Genomic DNA, 16,013 nt, shown 5'->3' with positions numbered 1-16,013 from the left:
GTTCTATTCTGTTCTACCTCTCAATTCCTTTCTGTTGTTTTTGTTCTGTACTTTTCTAAAATGTTCTGTTCTGTTCTGTTCTGTTTGATTCTATTATGTTGTGGTCAGTTCTTTTCTATTCCAATAACCTGTGTTTGGTTCTGTTGTGTCTTATTATGATATGCCCTTTACATGTGTTCTACTTTGTTCTATTCTATCCTATGATTTTATTATTCTAATATGTTCGTTTCTTTTCTATTCTTTTATGTGGTCTATTTTATTCCTTTTTACTGTGTTCTATTCTGTTCCGTTGTAATATGTTGTCTTCTATTCTCTTCTATGGTGTGTTCTAGTCTACAACCTTGTTATTCTAATAAGTTAATTTCTATTGTTTTATTATGTTGTATTCTGTTCTATTCTATTCTATTCTGTTCTGCTCTATTTTCATCCATTTTCTACTCTGTTCTGTTGTGTTCTGCTCTATATAAACATAAAAACCTGATAGATACTTTTTGTTACTGGAAATTAATGAAGTAAATTTCAGTATCCGTTCATCATATCTGTATAGTTGAATAATAATAGTCTCACATTTAACATTTTGACATGGCGTAGCTAAGTTTACATCACCACTTGCTTTAGCAGAGAACAATCGTTGCTATTATCTGTGTATTATAATACTGATGGTGTCAGTAAATGTATGTTTATTATGTGGTTAGGTGTGTGTGTTGAGAGGGAAGGGAGCAAGAGAGATTCATGTTTGTCTATGAAGGTGCTACAGTATGTTTTCTGGCAGAGCAGACATGCTGCAGCTTTATCTTTCCAAACAAAGAAGCACTTTCCTTCCTCTTCTCAATTCAATAGCTGCGTGCATGTTGGCACCGTTGTGGGAACGGCAGCTCAACCGCAGCACAGTCAACCCCATTGTTCTTCTTTATTTACTGGCACTCGATGAAAATCAAGAAGTGTATGTAATCAGTCTCTGAGGCTGAATGCTGGTGTGACCACAGACTTACAATCATTATCTATGAGATCATGTTTGTGTCCTGGGTGTGAACATCAGAAAAAAAACATGCATGTAGTAGAGTCAGACTGCTTCACTGTTTTATATTCATGCTTTTAGATATATTTTCAACATGTTTTAATCTCAGTGAAGCAGTAGATTGTTTTCCAGTGAAAACAAAGTTGCATACTTAACTTTTTAAAATCTGTTTTGTTTTTCTTGTTGACTCAACAGATTTATTTTCCTTATCCAAAACTGAAAAAAATGCTTTATGTTTGAAAGAAAATATAAATTATAAATATTGCACAAGAAGAAGTGATACAGCAGAATAGAAGTTGATTAATGAATTAATAATTCAATAAAATATATTTCCTGGTCCTGTCATTCTATAAGGTTGGTATTGGTGTTGCTTGATGAATGACATGATGCAGACTGACCAGCAGGTGGCAGGACAGAGCAGTAAATCAGCTAATGGTACTCTACATTTTCTGTTACTTTCTAATTCTACTGAACTACAATTCAGAGGGAAATATTGTACTCTTTACTCTACTATATTTATCTGATAAGTTAAGTTACAAGTTACTTTGCAGATTCAGATTAATAAGAAACAAAAAAAGGATTTTATTGATCCCCAAGGGAAATTCACAACCTAGCAGTGTATTTAAGTAACTCAAATGATCTCTACCTCTACCAGCTGCAACATTAAAGTGATGTATGAAACAATATAAACAATATTTATGAAATAATATAACATACATTATTCCTAAATGTACCATTCTGCATGTTCAGAAGGGTAAAGTCAGGTAATTTGGGATACTTTTTGGTAGATGACCAAGAAAACCACCTAAAATTCTGAAGATCAGTCTACCCTAAGTGTTTCTTATATAAATTGATATGGATCTATGCTACATTTTATAAAGGTAATAAGTTGCCAAGTAAAATACTTAAGAAATGTTGGACCTTGAAACACAGCAAGAACTCCTACCTAACTCCAATGACATGTAAGGTAAAACTGAACAGTCATGTTTTTTAATGGTTAAATCCATCTATCAGTTCATATATGTACATTGTGAAAAGACTAGTTGATATTTTTATTTTCATGCTGAACTCCCTTCGATAGCTCAGTTGGTAGAGCGGAGGACTGTAGTGGTTACAACAGGCATCCTTAGGTCGCTGGTTCAAATCCGGCTCGAAGGAGGCACTTTTAAAGGGTAAATGCATTGTCCACTTGCAACAGTCAATACAACCATTAGAACCGTTTCTGCTGTACATATGCACTGTTCAATACACAGTAGATAAAAACACAGGACCTTCTAAAACATGCTGTAACTGATTAACTAGCACTTGCTAACTGATCAGTGTCACGATGTGGGCTTCAAGCTACATTTCAAAAGAATGACTTCTATTGAACAAAGTTTATGTTATTGTGACGGAGATGGTAAATACATTAAGTATGGCTGGTGATACTTGGGAATTATGCTTTTGGCTACCCTTCGACAGCTCAGTTGATAAAGCGGATGACTGTAGTAGTGGTTATCTCTGCAAAGCACCAAAGAAATCTATTTTACACTTAATAATTTGTTAGTGCTCCACAGGATATTCACATTATGAAAAGACTACTTGATATCTTTACACTTCAGGACCTCACTCCCTTCGATAGCTCAGTTGGTAGAGCGGAGGACTGTAGTGCAACTAAATAGGCATCCTTAGGTCGCTGGTTCAAATCCGGCTCGAAGGAGTAATTTTTCAGGGGTAAATTCATCGTCCACAGATCAGCATACTGTGCAACAGCAGTTAGAAACAGTAAAACTGATCTTACTGTTCAACAAACAGTAGACAAAGACACAGAAGACCAGTCAGTACAGTGCACTTCTAAAACATGCTGTAACTGATTAACTGGCACTTGTTAACTGGTCAGTGTAACGATATTGGTCTCAGACTTTATTTCAAAAGTGTGGCTTTCGTTCAACAAAGTTAATGTAATATTTATTAGGTTATAACAGCAGGTGATGAACAAATGGCAACTACATCACGTACATAAAGTCATACTTGTGAATCTTTAATAGCTCAGTTGGTAGAGCGGAGGACTGTAGTGGTTGCCTCATCCATGCGTTGGATTTTCTCCTCTCACCTGTAGTGCTGTTTATCAATCTAGATTGTTTTGGCGTGAGTTGCTGTGTGTTGGAGATATCGGTCAAAGAGATGTCTTCTTCTCTCCAGTATAATGGAACTAGATGGCACTCAGCTTGTGGTGCTCAAAGTGCCAAAAAGATCAATCTGAAAAACTCAACAGCAATGTCTCTTTTCAGAAATTATGACCTATGACCTGATCACTCAAGATAATCCACAGGCCTTAACTCCTGCCAGCTTTTTGGTCACATGATCACAAAATATAGAAAACCTGATGCAGTTCCATCTAGGCTTTCCTTCATGCTAGAAAAGTTATGCACACTGGTGCCCTTTTATTAATTTTTTTTCTCACTGTTCTTTCATTTCTGGTGAGAACATCAGAAAAAAACATGCACGTAGTAGATTCACACTGCTTCACTGTGTTATATTCATACTTTTAGATATATTTTCAATATGTTCTAATCAGGGAAGAGCACTTGATTATTTTCTAGTGAAAACAAAGTTGCATACTTAACTTTTTAAAATCTGTTTTGTCTTTCTTGTTGACTCAACAGGTTTATTTTCCTTATCTAAAACTGAAAATATGCTTTATGTTTTGAAGAAAATACAAAGTATAAAATTTGCATGATTGCCCCTAAAAGAACAGGTGAGCAGAATAGAGGTTGATTGAAGGATTAATAATCAGTTAAAATATATTTCCTGGTCCTGTCATTTGGTTTTGCTAGATGAATGAAATGATGCAGACTGACCAGCAGGTGGCAGGACAGAGCAGTAAATCAGCTAATGGTACTCTACATTTTCTGTTACTTTCTAATTCTACTTGACTACAATTCAGAGGCAAATATTGTACTTTTAACTGTACTATATTTAAGATAACTTAAGTTGCAAGTTACCTTGCAGATTCAGATTAATAAGAAACAAAAAAAGGACTTTATTGATCCCCAAGGGAAATTCACAAGCTTGCAGTGTATTTAAGTAACTCAAATGATCTCTACCTCTATCAGCTGCAACATTAAAGTGATGTATGAAACAATATAAACAATATATATGAAATAATATAACACACATTATTCCTAAATGTACCATTCTGCATGTTCAGAAAGGTAAAGTAGGGTAATTTGGGATACTTTTTGGTAGATTACCAATAAAACCACCTAAAATTCTGAAGACCAGCCTACCCTAAGTGTTACTTATATGAATTGCTGTGGATCTCTGCTACATTTATATAAAGATAATAAGTTGCCAAGCAAAATACTTAAGAAATGTTGGACCTTCAAACACAGCAAGAACCCCTACCTAACTCCAATGACATGTAAGGTAAAACTGGACGGTCATGTTTTTAAATGGTTAAATCCATCTATCAGTTCATATATGTACATTGTGAAAAGACTAGTTGATATTTTTATATTTTCATGCTGAACTCCCTTCGATAGCTCAGTTGGTAGAGCGGAGGACTGTAGTGGTTACAACAGGCATCCTTAGGTCGCTGGTTCAAATCCGGCTCGAAGGAGTGACTTTTAAAAATGTAAATTCACAATACACAGTTCAACATACCGTACAACAGCAGTTCATAACATTAAAACTGATCTTACTGCACATACATGCTGTTCAACAAACAGTTAACAACACAGGAGACCATTCACTACAGTGCACCTCTAAAACATGCTGTGAACTTGTTAACTGGTCTGTGTGATGATCTGGGCTTCAGACTGCATTTCAAAAGAGTGACTTTCATTTAACAAAGTTAAGGTCGTATTATTATCACCCCCAGAGACTGATGTGATATTTGTCCAGGGACAGGTCACCTATATTTTAACAGCCAATATATAAAAAGCGTGTGTCTATTTTGACAGAAAGTGAATATTTTACACTTAATTATTCATTAGTACTCCACAGGATATGTTCATAGTGAAAAGACTACATCCTGTCTTTATAGAGTTAAGAGGCGCTCCCTTCGATAGCTCAGTTGGTAGAGCGGAGTGGGCTGCACTGATTAACTAGCACTTGCTACCTGTTGGGCGTTTCAGAGAGTGGCTTTTTTCACTTTAACTATAGATTGTCAAACTTGTGAAATAAGAGCTTAACTTACCCTTCGATAGCTCAGTTGGCAGAGCAGAGAACTGTAGAGGTTACATCAGGTATCCTTAGGTTGCTGGTTCAAATCTGGCTCGAAGGAGTGACTTTTAAGGCTCACCCCAGAATCAAAAACACATATTTTCCTCTTACCTGTAGTGCTATTAATCAATTTGGATTGTTTTGGTGTGAGTTGCCGAGTGTTGGAGATATCGGCTGGATAGTGGGCATCTTAACATTGTTTTGTTTTGTTTTCTGGCCCACAACTTTATTGTTTTGGTTCACTCTCTTAGCTCTCATATCATCAACTGTACGCTACCCGCCAAACAGCAAATAGTTAGTAACTAACCTCAGCTGGTGAACATAGTGGAGCATTTAGCTGCCGAAGAGTCAGACATTCCCTTCTGGAGTAAGAGGAGAGAGACAACAGAGCTAAAAGGAGAGTAATATTTAACTTACATTCATCAGGTGTCCGAAACATGACTCCATGTATCTACTGGATGTGAGAAAAAGGTAACTGTTTGCTTACAAGTTTGCATAATACACTTAAAAGATAATGGGCCCTATTGAAATAATCTATAGTGCATGGTCTAACGTTCATGGCAGAAGTACATGTAGGGTGTGTCTAACTCCACTGTTGCTGTTAAATGGCACATAATTTGGGGGTTTGTGCTCCCATAATTAATCACAGAGTTGTGTCTTGGGTGTAACATGAATTCAACCAATCAGAGTGTCATCTCCAATTCCCTTTTAAAGTCAGGTGCTCTGCAGCTCTGGTCTCTGCTATGTTCTTATTTTAGAGAATATCATTTATATTTTCCTCACTCATGATTTTTTATTTCTCCCACCTGCAGCCTGTCTGCTCATCTCTGTCTGTGTATCAAGCAGAGTGTGTGTGCAGTGTGAACTCCTCTATGTAGGCACATCTTACTATCTAAATAATGCATTCTTTACATGGCAGGATAATACTGGCGGTCAATGGCGTAAATACTTTCTGCTGCCAACAATGCATCTGACCACTCCTCTTTTTAAGACCTACTGCTCATATGGCAGGCCAAAGCTATTCAATAAAGGCTGTGACATGATCTTTGACCCCATGGGAGCTATGGGGTATGGCACATGTACAATGTAACTGAGTTATGATGTTGGAGGGACAGCGGACGGTCCTAGAGGCAAAGCAGTGGTGTCCGCTCTGGTGCTAAATTGCTGACTGTACATTCCCGCTGTTCATTTCTTATATGCAACACAGATGCATGCAATTGCCTGAAGTGTAAAGGTATCTATTGGCTAAACATCATATCGGCACTTCTTTGGTAAAGTCTAAAGCAACATGAAAAAGGAATTAGTGTGTCATTTCATCCCTTGTGTTGTTTTCTGGTGAAGTAATAAGAGACACAGTCAGACAAAGAAACATTTCAAGTTTCAGCATTCTTTAAAATTCTATCTTTACATGATTTTACATTCCATGTTTACATTTTAGAGATCTGCTGTACACAGAAAAAACAAAGGCCATGAGCTCTGCTGTGAGCTGAGGTAGCACAGATCTGAAATAAAGTGTGTCTAATAATCACTAAAACACCAGAGAGTGCCAGAGAATGAAATCCTGAATTTGAAGAGTGAAGTGGAATATTTTCATTTGGAGTAGATTTAAAAAGCTGTGTTGAAAAGGTGATTCAGGGTTAAAGGAAATTATTTTCTACAGTAGGCCATAGCACCGTAAGCCACTACTCCCACAACAGCGACTAAAGCAGCGCCTCCACACAGCAGCTCGGTGGAGCTCAGAGGTTTGGCAGTCTTGGGAGCAGTTGGCTGCGGTGGCTCCGGCTTTTCTGGTTCTACTTCAGAGGCTTTGACTGAATGTTCCTCCGCATCCGAGAGGGGAATCTGTGAGAACTGTTGCTCGACGCTCTGTGACGGAGGCTCCTCTGCCATCCGTGCAAGGATAGAAGGAGGGTGGAGCCCCTGAATGGAGTAGTGCTCCTCGGCTTCAGAGGTTGTGGTTGAAGGGACCGGGGTGGATGTAGCGGAGGGGGGATCGAGCTTGACGATTGGCAGAGGAGGCAGCGCCATCGGGGGAACCACCTGCATGAACTCTGCAGGCTCCTCCTCCATGTGGGGCTCCTCTGCTGTCACCAGGAGCTCCTCAGTTTCTGGGGCGTGGAGGTCCTGCCCCTCCTCCCTGAGCTCCACCAGCTCCCTCTCCCCACCCAAAACACTCAACACGCTCGTCTGCAGCTCCTCATCGTCTTCCTCCTCTTCCTCCATTCTCTTCACCCCCTCCTCCTTCTCTGCCTCCTCCAACATCTCGGCTTCTTCTGACTCCAGGTGGACCATGTCAGAGTTGGAGGAGTGGTTCTCCTCGCCGCCCAGAACCACCTCGTCATTGCTGTCCAGGCTGTTGGTGTCCTCAGGGTCCATGTCGCCCATGGTGGACCAGGACTCTGCCAGCAGGCTCTCGCTCTGCCAGGTCCTTTCTGCCGAGGTCAGAGGCAAAGCAGCAGGGCCAGGGCTGAGGGAACCAGGCTCCCCGCCTCCCCCATCCCCCCCGCTGGACTCGACTGGGCCCTTTCCCTCCAGAATGAAGGCTGGCTGCTGCAGAGACAAAACAGATGACTTCAGAGGTGGAAGTACAGTTATAAGGTACTTGTAGTTTACTTGAGTATTTCCATTTTATGCATCTCAGTCCCTCTTTTCTGCTACATTTCAGAGGGAATTATTTCACTTTTTAATCCACTACATGAGTCCTAGTTAATTAAACCTTACTTTGGAAGTGCACTGTACTGATAGGTCCTCCGTGTTTTTATCTAGTGTTTGTTGAACAGTATGTATGTACAGTAAGAACAGTTTTTAATGTTTTTGATTGCTGTTGTACATTATGTTGTTCAGTATGTTGGACTATATACTATGAATTTACCCCTTAAAAAGCACTCCTTCGAGTCGGATTTTAACCAGCGACCTAAGGATACCTGTTAGAGCCACTACAGTCCTCCGCTCTACCAACTGAGCTATCGAAGGGAGTATGTTGTGTTTTTTCAAAGATATCAACAAGTCTTTTCACAATGTACATATCCTGTGGAGTAGTGGTGTAGAATGCTTTCTGCTGCCTCAAAATAGCAGTGTGCCAACAATGCACCTGACCACACCTCTTCTTAGGACCTACACGCCCATGCGGCGGGTCAAGGCTATTCAGTAAAGGCTGCGACATGATCTTTGACCCCACGGGAGTTGTGGGATATGGCACATGCAAAGTGTAACTGGAGTTGCAATGTTGGAGGATTACAGCAGACAGTGCTAGAAGCAAAGTGACGGTGTCGGCACAGGCGCTCCTTTGGCGCAGTATGTTCGACTGTGTAGTGTGAATTTACTCCCTTAAAAGTCACTCCTTCGAGCCGGATTTGAACCAGCGACCTAAGGATGCCTGTTATACCCTCTACAGTCCTCCGCTCTACCAACTGAGCTATCGAAGGTTGTGCAGCATAAGCCCCTAAAGATATGAAGTAGTCTTTTCACGATGTACATATCCTGTGGAGCAGGATATGCGGTGGGTCAAGGCTATTCAGTAAAGGCTGCGACATGATCTTTGACCCCATGGGAGTTGTGGGATATGGCACATGCAAAGTGTAACTGGAGTTGCAATGTTGGAGGATTACAGCAGACAGTGCTAGAAGCAAAGTGACGGTGTCGGCACAGGCGCTCCTTTGGCGCAGTATGTTCGACTGTGTAGTGTGAATTTACTCCCTTAAAAGTCACTCCTTCGAGCCGGATTTGAACCAGCGACCTAAGGATGCCTGTTATACCCTCTACAGTCCTCCGCTCTACCAACTGAGCTATCGAAGGTTGTGCAGCATAAGCCCCTAAAGATATGAAGTAGTCTTTTCACGATGTACATATCCTGTGGAGCAGGATATGCGGCGGGTCAAGGCTATTCAGTAAAGGCTGCGACATGATCTTTGACCCCATGGGAGTTGTGGGATATGGCACATGCAAAGTGTAACTGGAGTTGCAATGTTGGAGGATTACAGCAGACAGTGCTAGAAGCAAAGTGACGGTGTCAGCACAGGCGCTCCTTTGGCGCAGTATGTTCGACTGTGTAGTGTGAATTTACTCCCTTAAAAGTCACTCCTTCGAGCCGGATATGAACCAGCGACCTAAGGATGCCTGTTATACCGTCTACAGTCCTCCGCTCTACCAACTGAGCTATCGAAGGGTGTGCAGCATAAGCCCCTAAAGATATGAAGTAGTCTTTTCACGATGTACATATCCTGTGGAGCAGTGGGTCAGTAATCCAGTAATATAATTTCTTAACACAGGGTATTTTTACCTTTGATACTTTAGTAAATTTAGCTGATTATACGTCTGTACTTTTACTTGGGTACTATTTTGAGGGCAGCACTTTATCTGTGATGAAATATTGGTACAGTGTGGGATTGTTTTTACTTTTGGTATCTGCTTTATTGCTTTACTAAATAAGTGTTCTGAATAGTTCCTGAACTCCAAACCGAGATAGTTTTGTCCCAAGTCATACACGTGTTGGTAGTGATACATTATTAAGTGATAAGTTATTATGTTACTTAACATAATATTAACTTTTTGTCAAAATGGAAAAACTCTTTTTTATATACTAGTCCACACCCATTGGTAGCTTTGTCACCTTCTACCTATGCCAATCCTCAATGCCTATGTGCAGTTTCACATAGACTGACCACGTCAGTGAGTAGAAAAACGTGGGACAGACAGAATGACTGACTGACAGAATGACACACTGACAGTTTCTGTGATTATGTACAGCATACCATACCATGACTTAGTCATACCAAAAATTAGAAAAAAAGAGGCAACTTTAGATATTGGTCCCTAGATTATGTTCACCGAGTTTCATGCAGATCAGTCAAACTTCCTAGGAAGAGATCGATTTGAAGTGTTTTTCAAAAAAATCAAAATGGCGGAAAATCTATATAACCAGAAGTCATGGGTTCTTGAAGCAAATTTGTTCCTCATGAGGAGAGGCATCTCTGTGCAAAGTTTCATGTCTCTACAACATATGGGTCATGAGATATGCCCATTCAAAGTTTGTAATTTCAATCGGTTGCTATAGCTCCTCCTATGACCCTCTACCACTGTGCCAAATTTCAAATGGATTGACCAAGTCAGTGAGGAGAAAAACGTGGAACAGACAGACAGTTTTCGACATTATATAGTAAGATTGGCTGTCAAAATCTAGGAGAACTGTCCCTTTAATGACTGACAATTTTCTGGTTTTGATCTAGTGTGTGTTCAACAGCATGTATGTGTAGTAAGGTCAGTTTTCATGTTTAAACTACTGTTGCATGGTATGTTTAACTGTGTATTATGAATGTATCCCCTAAAAGTAACTCCTTTGAGCCGGATTTGAACCAGCGACCTAAGGATGCCTGTTAAAGCCACTACATTCCTCTGCTCTACCAACTGAGCTGTTGAAGGGAGTACAGGAACAAACATAAAAATATGCAGTAGTCTATTCACAATATACGTATCCTAAGTAGTGGAGATACATAATTAAGTGTAAAATATTCACTTTTCTGTCAAAATAGAAAGACTTCTTTTATATATTGGCTGTTAAACTTGAGAACTGTCCCCTTAATGACTTTGACAAATAGTCTTTGGGTTGAGCTTTCCCTTTAACACATTTGTTATGATCCACTAGAAACAAAAATAAAATCAAAAGGGCACCAGTGTGCAGAAAGCTTTCTAGTGTGTAGGGTACCATGCATGGAACTACATGACATTTTCTCTATTTTGTGATGAGGTGATCAACACACTGGCGTCTACTGTGTGATGAACAGTAAGATCGGTCATTTAATTGCTGTTACACAGTATATTGAAATGTGAACTGTGCATGTACCCCCTTAAAAGTGCCTCCTTCGAGCCGGATTTGAACCAGCGACCTAAGGATGCCTGTTGTAACCACTACAGTACTCCGCTCTACCAACTGAGCTATCGAAGGGAGTTTAATTTGAGTGTACTAAGATGAGTAGTATTCTTTTCACAATGTACATATCCTGTGCAGTAATGATAAATAATTAAGTGTAAAATATTCACTTGATATCAAAATTGAAGGGAAGCCTATGTTCAACTGCATCATGTTTTCTCCACTCAGAAGACACCCAAAGAGCATTTTACTACTTAAGTAAAGGTAGCAACACCTCTGCTACAAGGGAAAGTCCTGCATCCATGCGCTTCGAGCACCACAAGCTGAGTGCTGTCTCGTTCCATCATATTTGAGAGAAGGCAGACTACAGTGAGTGCTGGACGGAGCAGTGAGTGAAAACAACTCCGCCCACATGTGAGAGTACTATTTGCGGTGGATACCATGTCTGAAGGGTCACTTTTGGTTCCAAAGGTACCATACCGAAAATGTTTGGTGGAAACAGGGTTTAATAGAACATGAAAATTTCTTAACAACACATAAACTGCACCAGTTTTCACCATGATTTTCTCATTTTCTTTAGATTATCAGAAATATTTCTGCACATTGTGGCTTCAGTAAATGATGATCTGCAACATGCTTTATCTACGGTGTTCTCAGTGACGTCGGTGAGGCTGTGGTTGGAAAAAGTTGCTCACTGTCTGCTCTGTATTGCAGCGGCGTGTGACTATCTATAGCCCCGACCTGCATATCTTACTATGTTTAGGCTCTACATACATCTCCATCTGTCACCCAGGAGTGGAAGCTATGTCAGTGATTTCACATGACGTGAGAATTGGACATGAGTAGGGACATGAAATGGCATGTTATTCAAAAAAATTACACCACTCCAACGCTCATTACTACCAATACTGAGATATTAGCATTTAATCTCAACTGTATAAAATCATACTTTCTAGAAACCACTCCCAGATTTAGGATGATCACTGTATACATGGTTGTTGGCATAAATGAAATCAGTCTCAAGGTGACCCTCTTCACCCCTTGTGCCAGTCTGAGCTTTGACTGCAGAAAGTCTTCGCCCCATGCCAGCCCCAGAATAGATTCTCTCAACACTTGCTCCTCGCTGTCTAATGTTGGATCACGTGCGCAACATGTGGCCTGTCGTGTGTTTTCTCTGGTTTCAGAACACGTCTCTTTACAGGGCTCTACAGTGCCAGCACTCTGATGTCTGAGAGATGCACGCTGAAACTCCGGTTTTAGATCTGACTTCTCTCTGCCCAACATATTATTTACTTTATTTAGATTTTATATATTTTTAAAGGCTATTATTGAGTTTATATAGTGACATTGATGTTGTAAATTTTGCTGAAATATTATGTTATTATATTTAAAATAAAGATAATTCTCTTTTGTATACAAGAATGATGAAATAACTATTTTTAGTAATAAAAAAATAATCAAAGAGTATCAATAAATTGGGCCTAACAGACAGAGTAACTTTCAAAAGTTGAATGCTAAACACTTAGGTTTGGAATTCAGGATTCAGATTAAATACTAAAAAATACTAATACTTAAATATCTGATACTAGATGGATAGAATGCTATTAAACCCTTATTTCAAAAACCTAAAAACAATAAGTAGTCTCATGCTGTGTGAAAGGGGATGTGTTCAAGAACAGCAGTACCTCCAGGTCCTTTGTTAGGTGTCAAATACATCTCGTGTGTCAAAACTATTTGATAATATCAAAGTGAAGTCTTTCTTGCCCATCTATAGTTTGTTTACTTTTACATTTTAATGGTTAAAAAAAGAAGCATATTTTGTGCCCTTTAATTTTCCTCTGTGCCCTGACCATAAATGTAAACGCAGCGCTCTGCTTAATGAAGACAAATCCTTTAACAGCCTCTCAGGGGTTTGAGTGTCTGTTACATTTACACTTGACTTTACATTAAGATGTGATTGTATACTCTAAGAGGTGTTGCTGCTTACTGTAAGCAAAAAAACATTTAAAATTAGTAATAATCAGTAGCTGCGGCAAGAGATGAAATGTAGACTCAATATGGGTAGTTTTGTATTTCATTTTGTAGAAATAAATCAGCTGTAGAATTAACTGAAAAATTTGTGTTTAGACCTGCAACTGACAAATGCTTATTTCTGCTTAAATTGTTTTAAAAGGAGGGAAAAACCTGGGACAGCCTCATGGTCAAGTGCATGGGATGTGGCCGCAGCATCACAACGCGTTCTCATCCCAACTCGTTATATACTGCTGCTTCATCAGTGGACCTGATTGTCAAAATATGATGGACTAGGTAGCCTCCTGTGTGGGTTTTTTGAATGTTCATAGATGGCATCTCAATTGACGCCTGTTACATGCATTGTGTCTTTTCAAAACACACTTCTGTTTTCACAGGAAATGTACAGTTTCTTTTTCAAAACAGACTCATTATATAGATAAAACACTTCATTTTTACATTTATTTCCTTAAGTTTAGGCAACAAAAGCATGTGGTTAGGTTTTGAAAAATCCCATCATGGTTTGGCTTAAAATAAGTACGGTTCTTACTAACATCATGTCATAGACATAGCCGCCGCAAAGTGTGGCTGGGTGCATTAATGTCTGACGCCAACATCCACTGATGAAGTGGCGGTATTCAAAAAGTTTGGTTGTGGCTGGCAGCATCAGAAACAGCTGCTGCATGTCATACCGCCATGAAAGGTGCCTCCATACGTCAGTATCTAATGCCGAAATCACTGACAAACAGCGGTATTTGACGAGTTGGGGGTAAGAATGGGTTAAGTATTACTAGTTTGACCTTTTTTTAGATGTTGTACCCCTCCTTTTATACATCCCTGATTTGACCTTTTTAGATGTTACACCTCTCTTTGTTTTTAAAGTTTTTTTTGTGGCATTTCTGCTTTATTTTGATAGAGAGACAGAGAGGAGAAAGAGGGGATGAAATACAACAAAGGGGCCTGGGCTGCATTCAAACCCAGCCCAGTGACACTCAGCCTTCATGGTAAGTGTTCCCTCCTGACCTCTGCCAGTATTATCCAATACAAAGGTCTCCATGAAATTCCATAAATGTACCACACCTGTGCTGTCTGATTTTCACTAAATTGATCCATAAAAATTTGCATGGAATTACATTTACACTCATCATTAAAGACAGAACCTCTAGATCATTGGTTCAGGAGTCACCAAGAAGTCACAAGATGAATCTGACCAAAAACATACTTTTACGTAACACTGTTTAATTTTTGGAACATGTCGGTAGTCTTTTTTTTTTTTTTTTGTCGAATAGTTTTACATCTTCAGGCCTAAAAGTAATGGAAATTATACAACTAGAGAAGTGCTTACATCTCATACAGATGTGATATCTTACACATTTTGATGGATTTAATGAGTCCCAAGCCAAAAAGTTTGGGGAAACACTGATCTAGATTGTGTCTGGATATATCTGCAAACTTATATTTAGGTGTATTATGAATTTCATCTTCCTTTCTCCCATTTTAGTTCCTCTACCTCATTGCAATCACATCTAAATATTATGCGTATACATGTTCTCACAGATGAATAGATTTTAATCATTTCACTGTTATTGCTTCAAATAAACTCACTTAAATTCCACGACTAAAAACTATTGCTTTTGTGTTGCTTGATAGGGGAAAGCAAACCCCCCTTCCTGCGTGTTACACAACACTTTGATTACTTTTTGTGCAATAAAACCTTCTGACTCTGAGTCCGGCAGCTGGACAAATCAATAAAAGGCTCATTTGGCCTTGAATAAACATTTCCAGCACACAGTGGTGCCTTAAAGAGCCAAATCACCTGTTAAATCTTAAATTTTCTCAAGCTTTCCGTGACTAAAACCCTTCATCGTTTCACTCCACCTCTTCCAGAGTGAGCAGACTGAAACAGACGCCTCTCAGACGTCACTGATTTAACGACCAGCTTGCTGCCATATTGTCTGACCCGAGCTGTTAGCCCTGTAGACCTGCGCAGACTTCAATCCCTGAAACATTAAAGTTGGCCACCAACATTTATAAAGCCTTCACACACACTGAGGCTCACCTGCGTCCCTGCCTGCAAAGAAACCAATCAACCTTTTCTTCTCTGTGACCCTCCTTTACTTACTGGCCTACTTGAGTAATTGGATTCCCATTGATCCTATCCCGGCGATAACATGGTGAAGTAAATGATCAGAGAGATTTAGGGCACTCGTTCTGTGCTAATGTGTGATGAGGACGGAGTGATATCAGATACAAGAATTGGACAAAAGGTCAGCTTTCAATGTTAAAGTGGACGAACTGGTCAAGATAAGACGAACCAGCTCTTCATGGCAGCTTCTGTGTCTCGTGCAAGGTGCCCTTCACAACATCAGAGTGACCCATAGTGACCCCTCTAACACTGACATGTTTACAGATAACACCTTTAACAAAGCCTGGCACACAAGGGAGGAAAAAATCACATCATATTCTTGATTCAAGCGCATTGTTTGTCTTTCTCCTGGCTTCAGGCTTTGTTAAAACTTTCTGCAATGTGAATAAAAGACATCGGAGCATACCTGCGTCCTCTTGGTGCGGAGCCGAACGAGCTGCTAGATGAGAAGCAGATGCTGGAGCTCAAAGCGCGACGTGCATTCAGACACGAAGCCACAAAACAACAGATAGGCAGACATGCATGCTGTAGCTGGCACAGGACTAACAAGATGGACAAGCTGTGCAAAAGTCTCTCTCCCCCTCCCTTCTCCCTCTCCCTCTCCCTCTCCCTCTCACCCACCCCACCTCCCAAATCCATGACATAACAGTTGGCTGGGGAGCAGTCGGTGGTGACTTTGCTGTCTGTTCAGACTGAATAAGGTAAATAAAAAGTTACAAAACCACTCCTGAATCGGACCTTGTGATCACAGTCTATGAAAAGTCACC

General features: G+C 39.9%; 1 protein-coding gene and 7 non-coding genes across 8 annotated transcripts; 3 read left to right on the top strand and 5 right to left on the bottom strand.

The window, feature by feature from the left end:
• The first annotated feature begins 2,089 nt into the window (after positions 1–2,089).
• trnay-gua (transfer RNA tyrosine (anticodon GUA)) lies at positions 2,090–2,176 on the top strand. Its single transcript is given in 2 exon segments — positions 2,090–2,126; positions 2,141–2,176. It is a non-coding gene; the product is annotated as a tRNA-Tyr (tRNA).
• A 453-nt stretch (positions 2,177–2,629) lies between these two features.
• On the top strand, positions 2,630–2,717 carry trnay-gua (transfer RNA tyrosine (anticodon GUA)). Its single transcript is given in 2 exon segments — positions 2,630–2,666; positions 2,682–2,717. It is a non-coding gene; the product is annotated as a tRNA-Tyr (tRNA).
• Positions 2,718–4,532: 1,815 nt separating this feature from the next.
• On the top strand, positions 4,533–4,619 carry trnay-gua (transfer RNA tyrosine (anticodon GUA)). Its single transcript is given in 2 exon segments — positions 4,533–4,569; positions 4,584–4,619. It is a non-coding gene; the product is annotated as a tRNA-Tyr (tRNA).
• A 1,976-nt stretch (positions 4,620–6,595) lies between these two features.
• On the bottom strand, positions 6,596–15,820 carry LOC117249225 (uncharacterized). Its single transcript, XM_033614714.2, has 2 exons — positions 15,653–15,820; positions 6,596–7,774 (listed from the first exon to the last, which is right to left on the bottom strand). The coding sequence occupies exon 2, from the start codon at positions 7,607–7,609 to the stop codon at positions 6,872–6,874; it is 738 nt and encodes a 245-aa protein (XP_033470605.1). The 5' UTR covers positions 7,610–7,774; positions 15,653–15,820; the 3' UTR covers positions 6,596–6,871.
• trnay-gua (transfer RNA tyrosine (anticodon GUA)) lies at positions 8,563–8,649 on the bottom strand. Its single transcript is given in 2 exon segments — positions 8,563–8,598; positions 8,613–8,649. It is a non-coding gene; the product is annotated as a tRNA-Tyr (tRNA).
• trnay-gua (transfer RNA tyrosine (anticodon GUA)) lies at positions 8,933–9,019 on the bottom strand. The gene is given in 2 exon segments: positions 8,933–8,968; positions 8,983–9,019. It is a non-coding gene; the product is annotated as a tRNA-Tyr (tRNA).
• On the bottom strand, positions 9,303–9,389 carry trnay-gua (transfer RNA tyrosine (anticodon GUA)). Its single transcript is given in 2 exon segments — positions 9,303–9,338; positions 9,353–9,389. It is a non-coding gene; the product is annotated as a tRNA-Tyr (tRNA).
• trnay-gua (transfer RNA tyrosine (anticodon GUA)) lies at positions 11,079–11,165 on the bottom strand. The gene is given in 2 exon segments: positions 11,079–11,114; positions 11,129–11,165. It is a non-coding gene; the product is annotated as a tRNA-Tyr (tRNA).
• Positions 15,821–16,013: the final 193 nt, after the last annotated feature.

This window comes from Epinephelus lanceolatus, chromosome 23, assembly GCF_041903045.1.
Source record: "Epinephelus lanceolatus isolate andai-2023 chromosome 23, ASM4190304v1, whole genome shotgun sequence".
Lineage (NCBI taxonomy): Eukaryota > Metazoa > Chordata > Actinopteri > Perciformes > Serranidae > Epinephelus > Epinephelus lanceolatus.
This window is presented reverse-complemented; position numbering and strand designations above follow the sequence as displayed.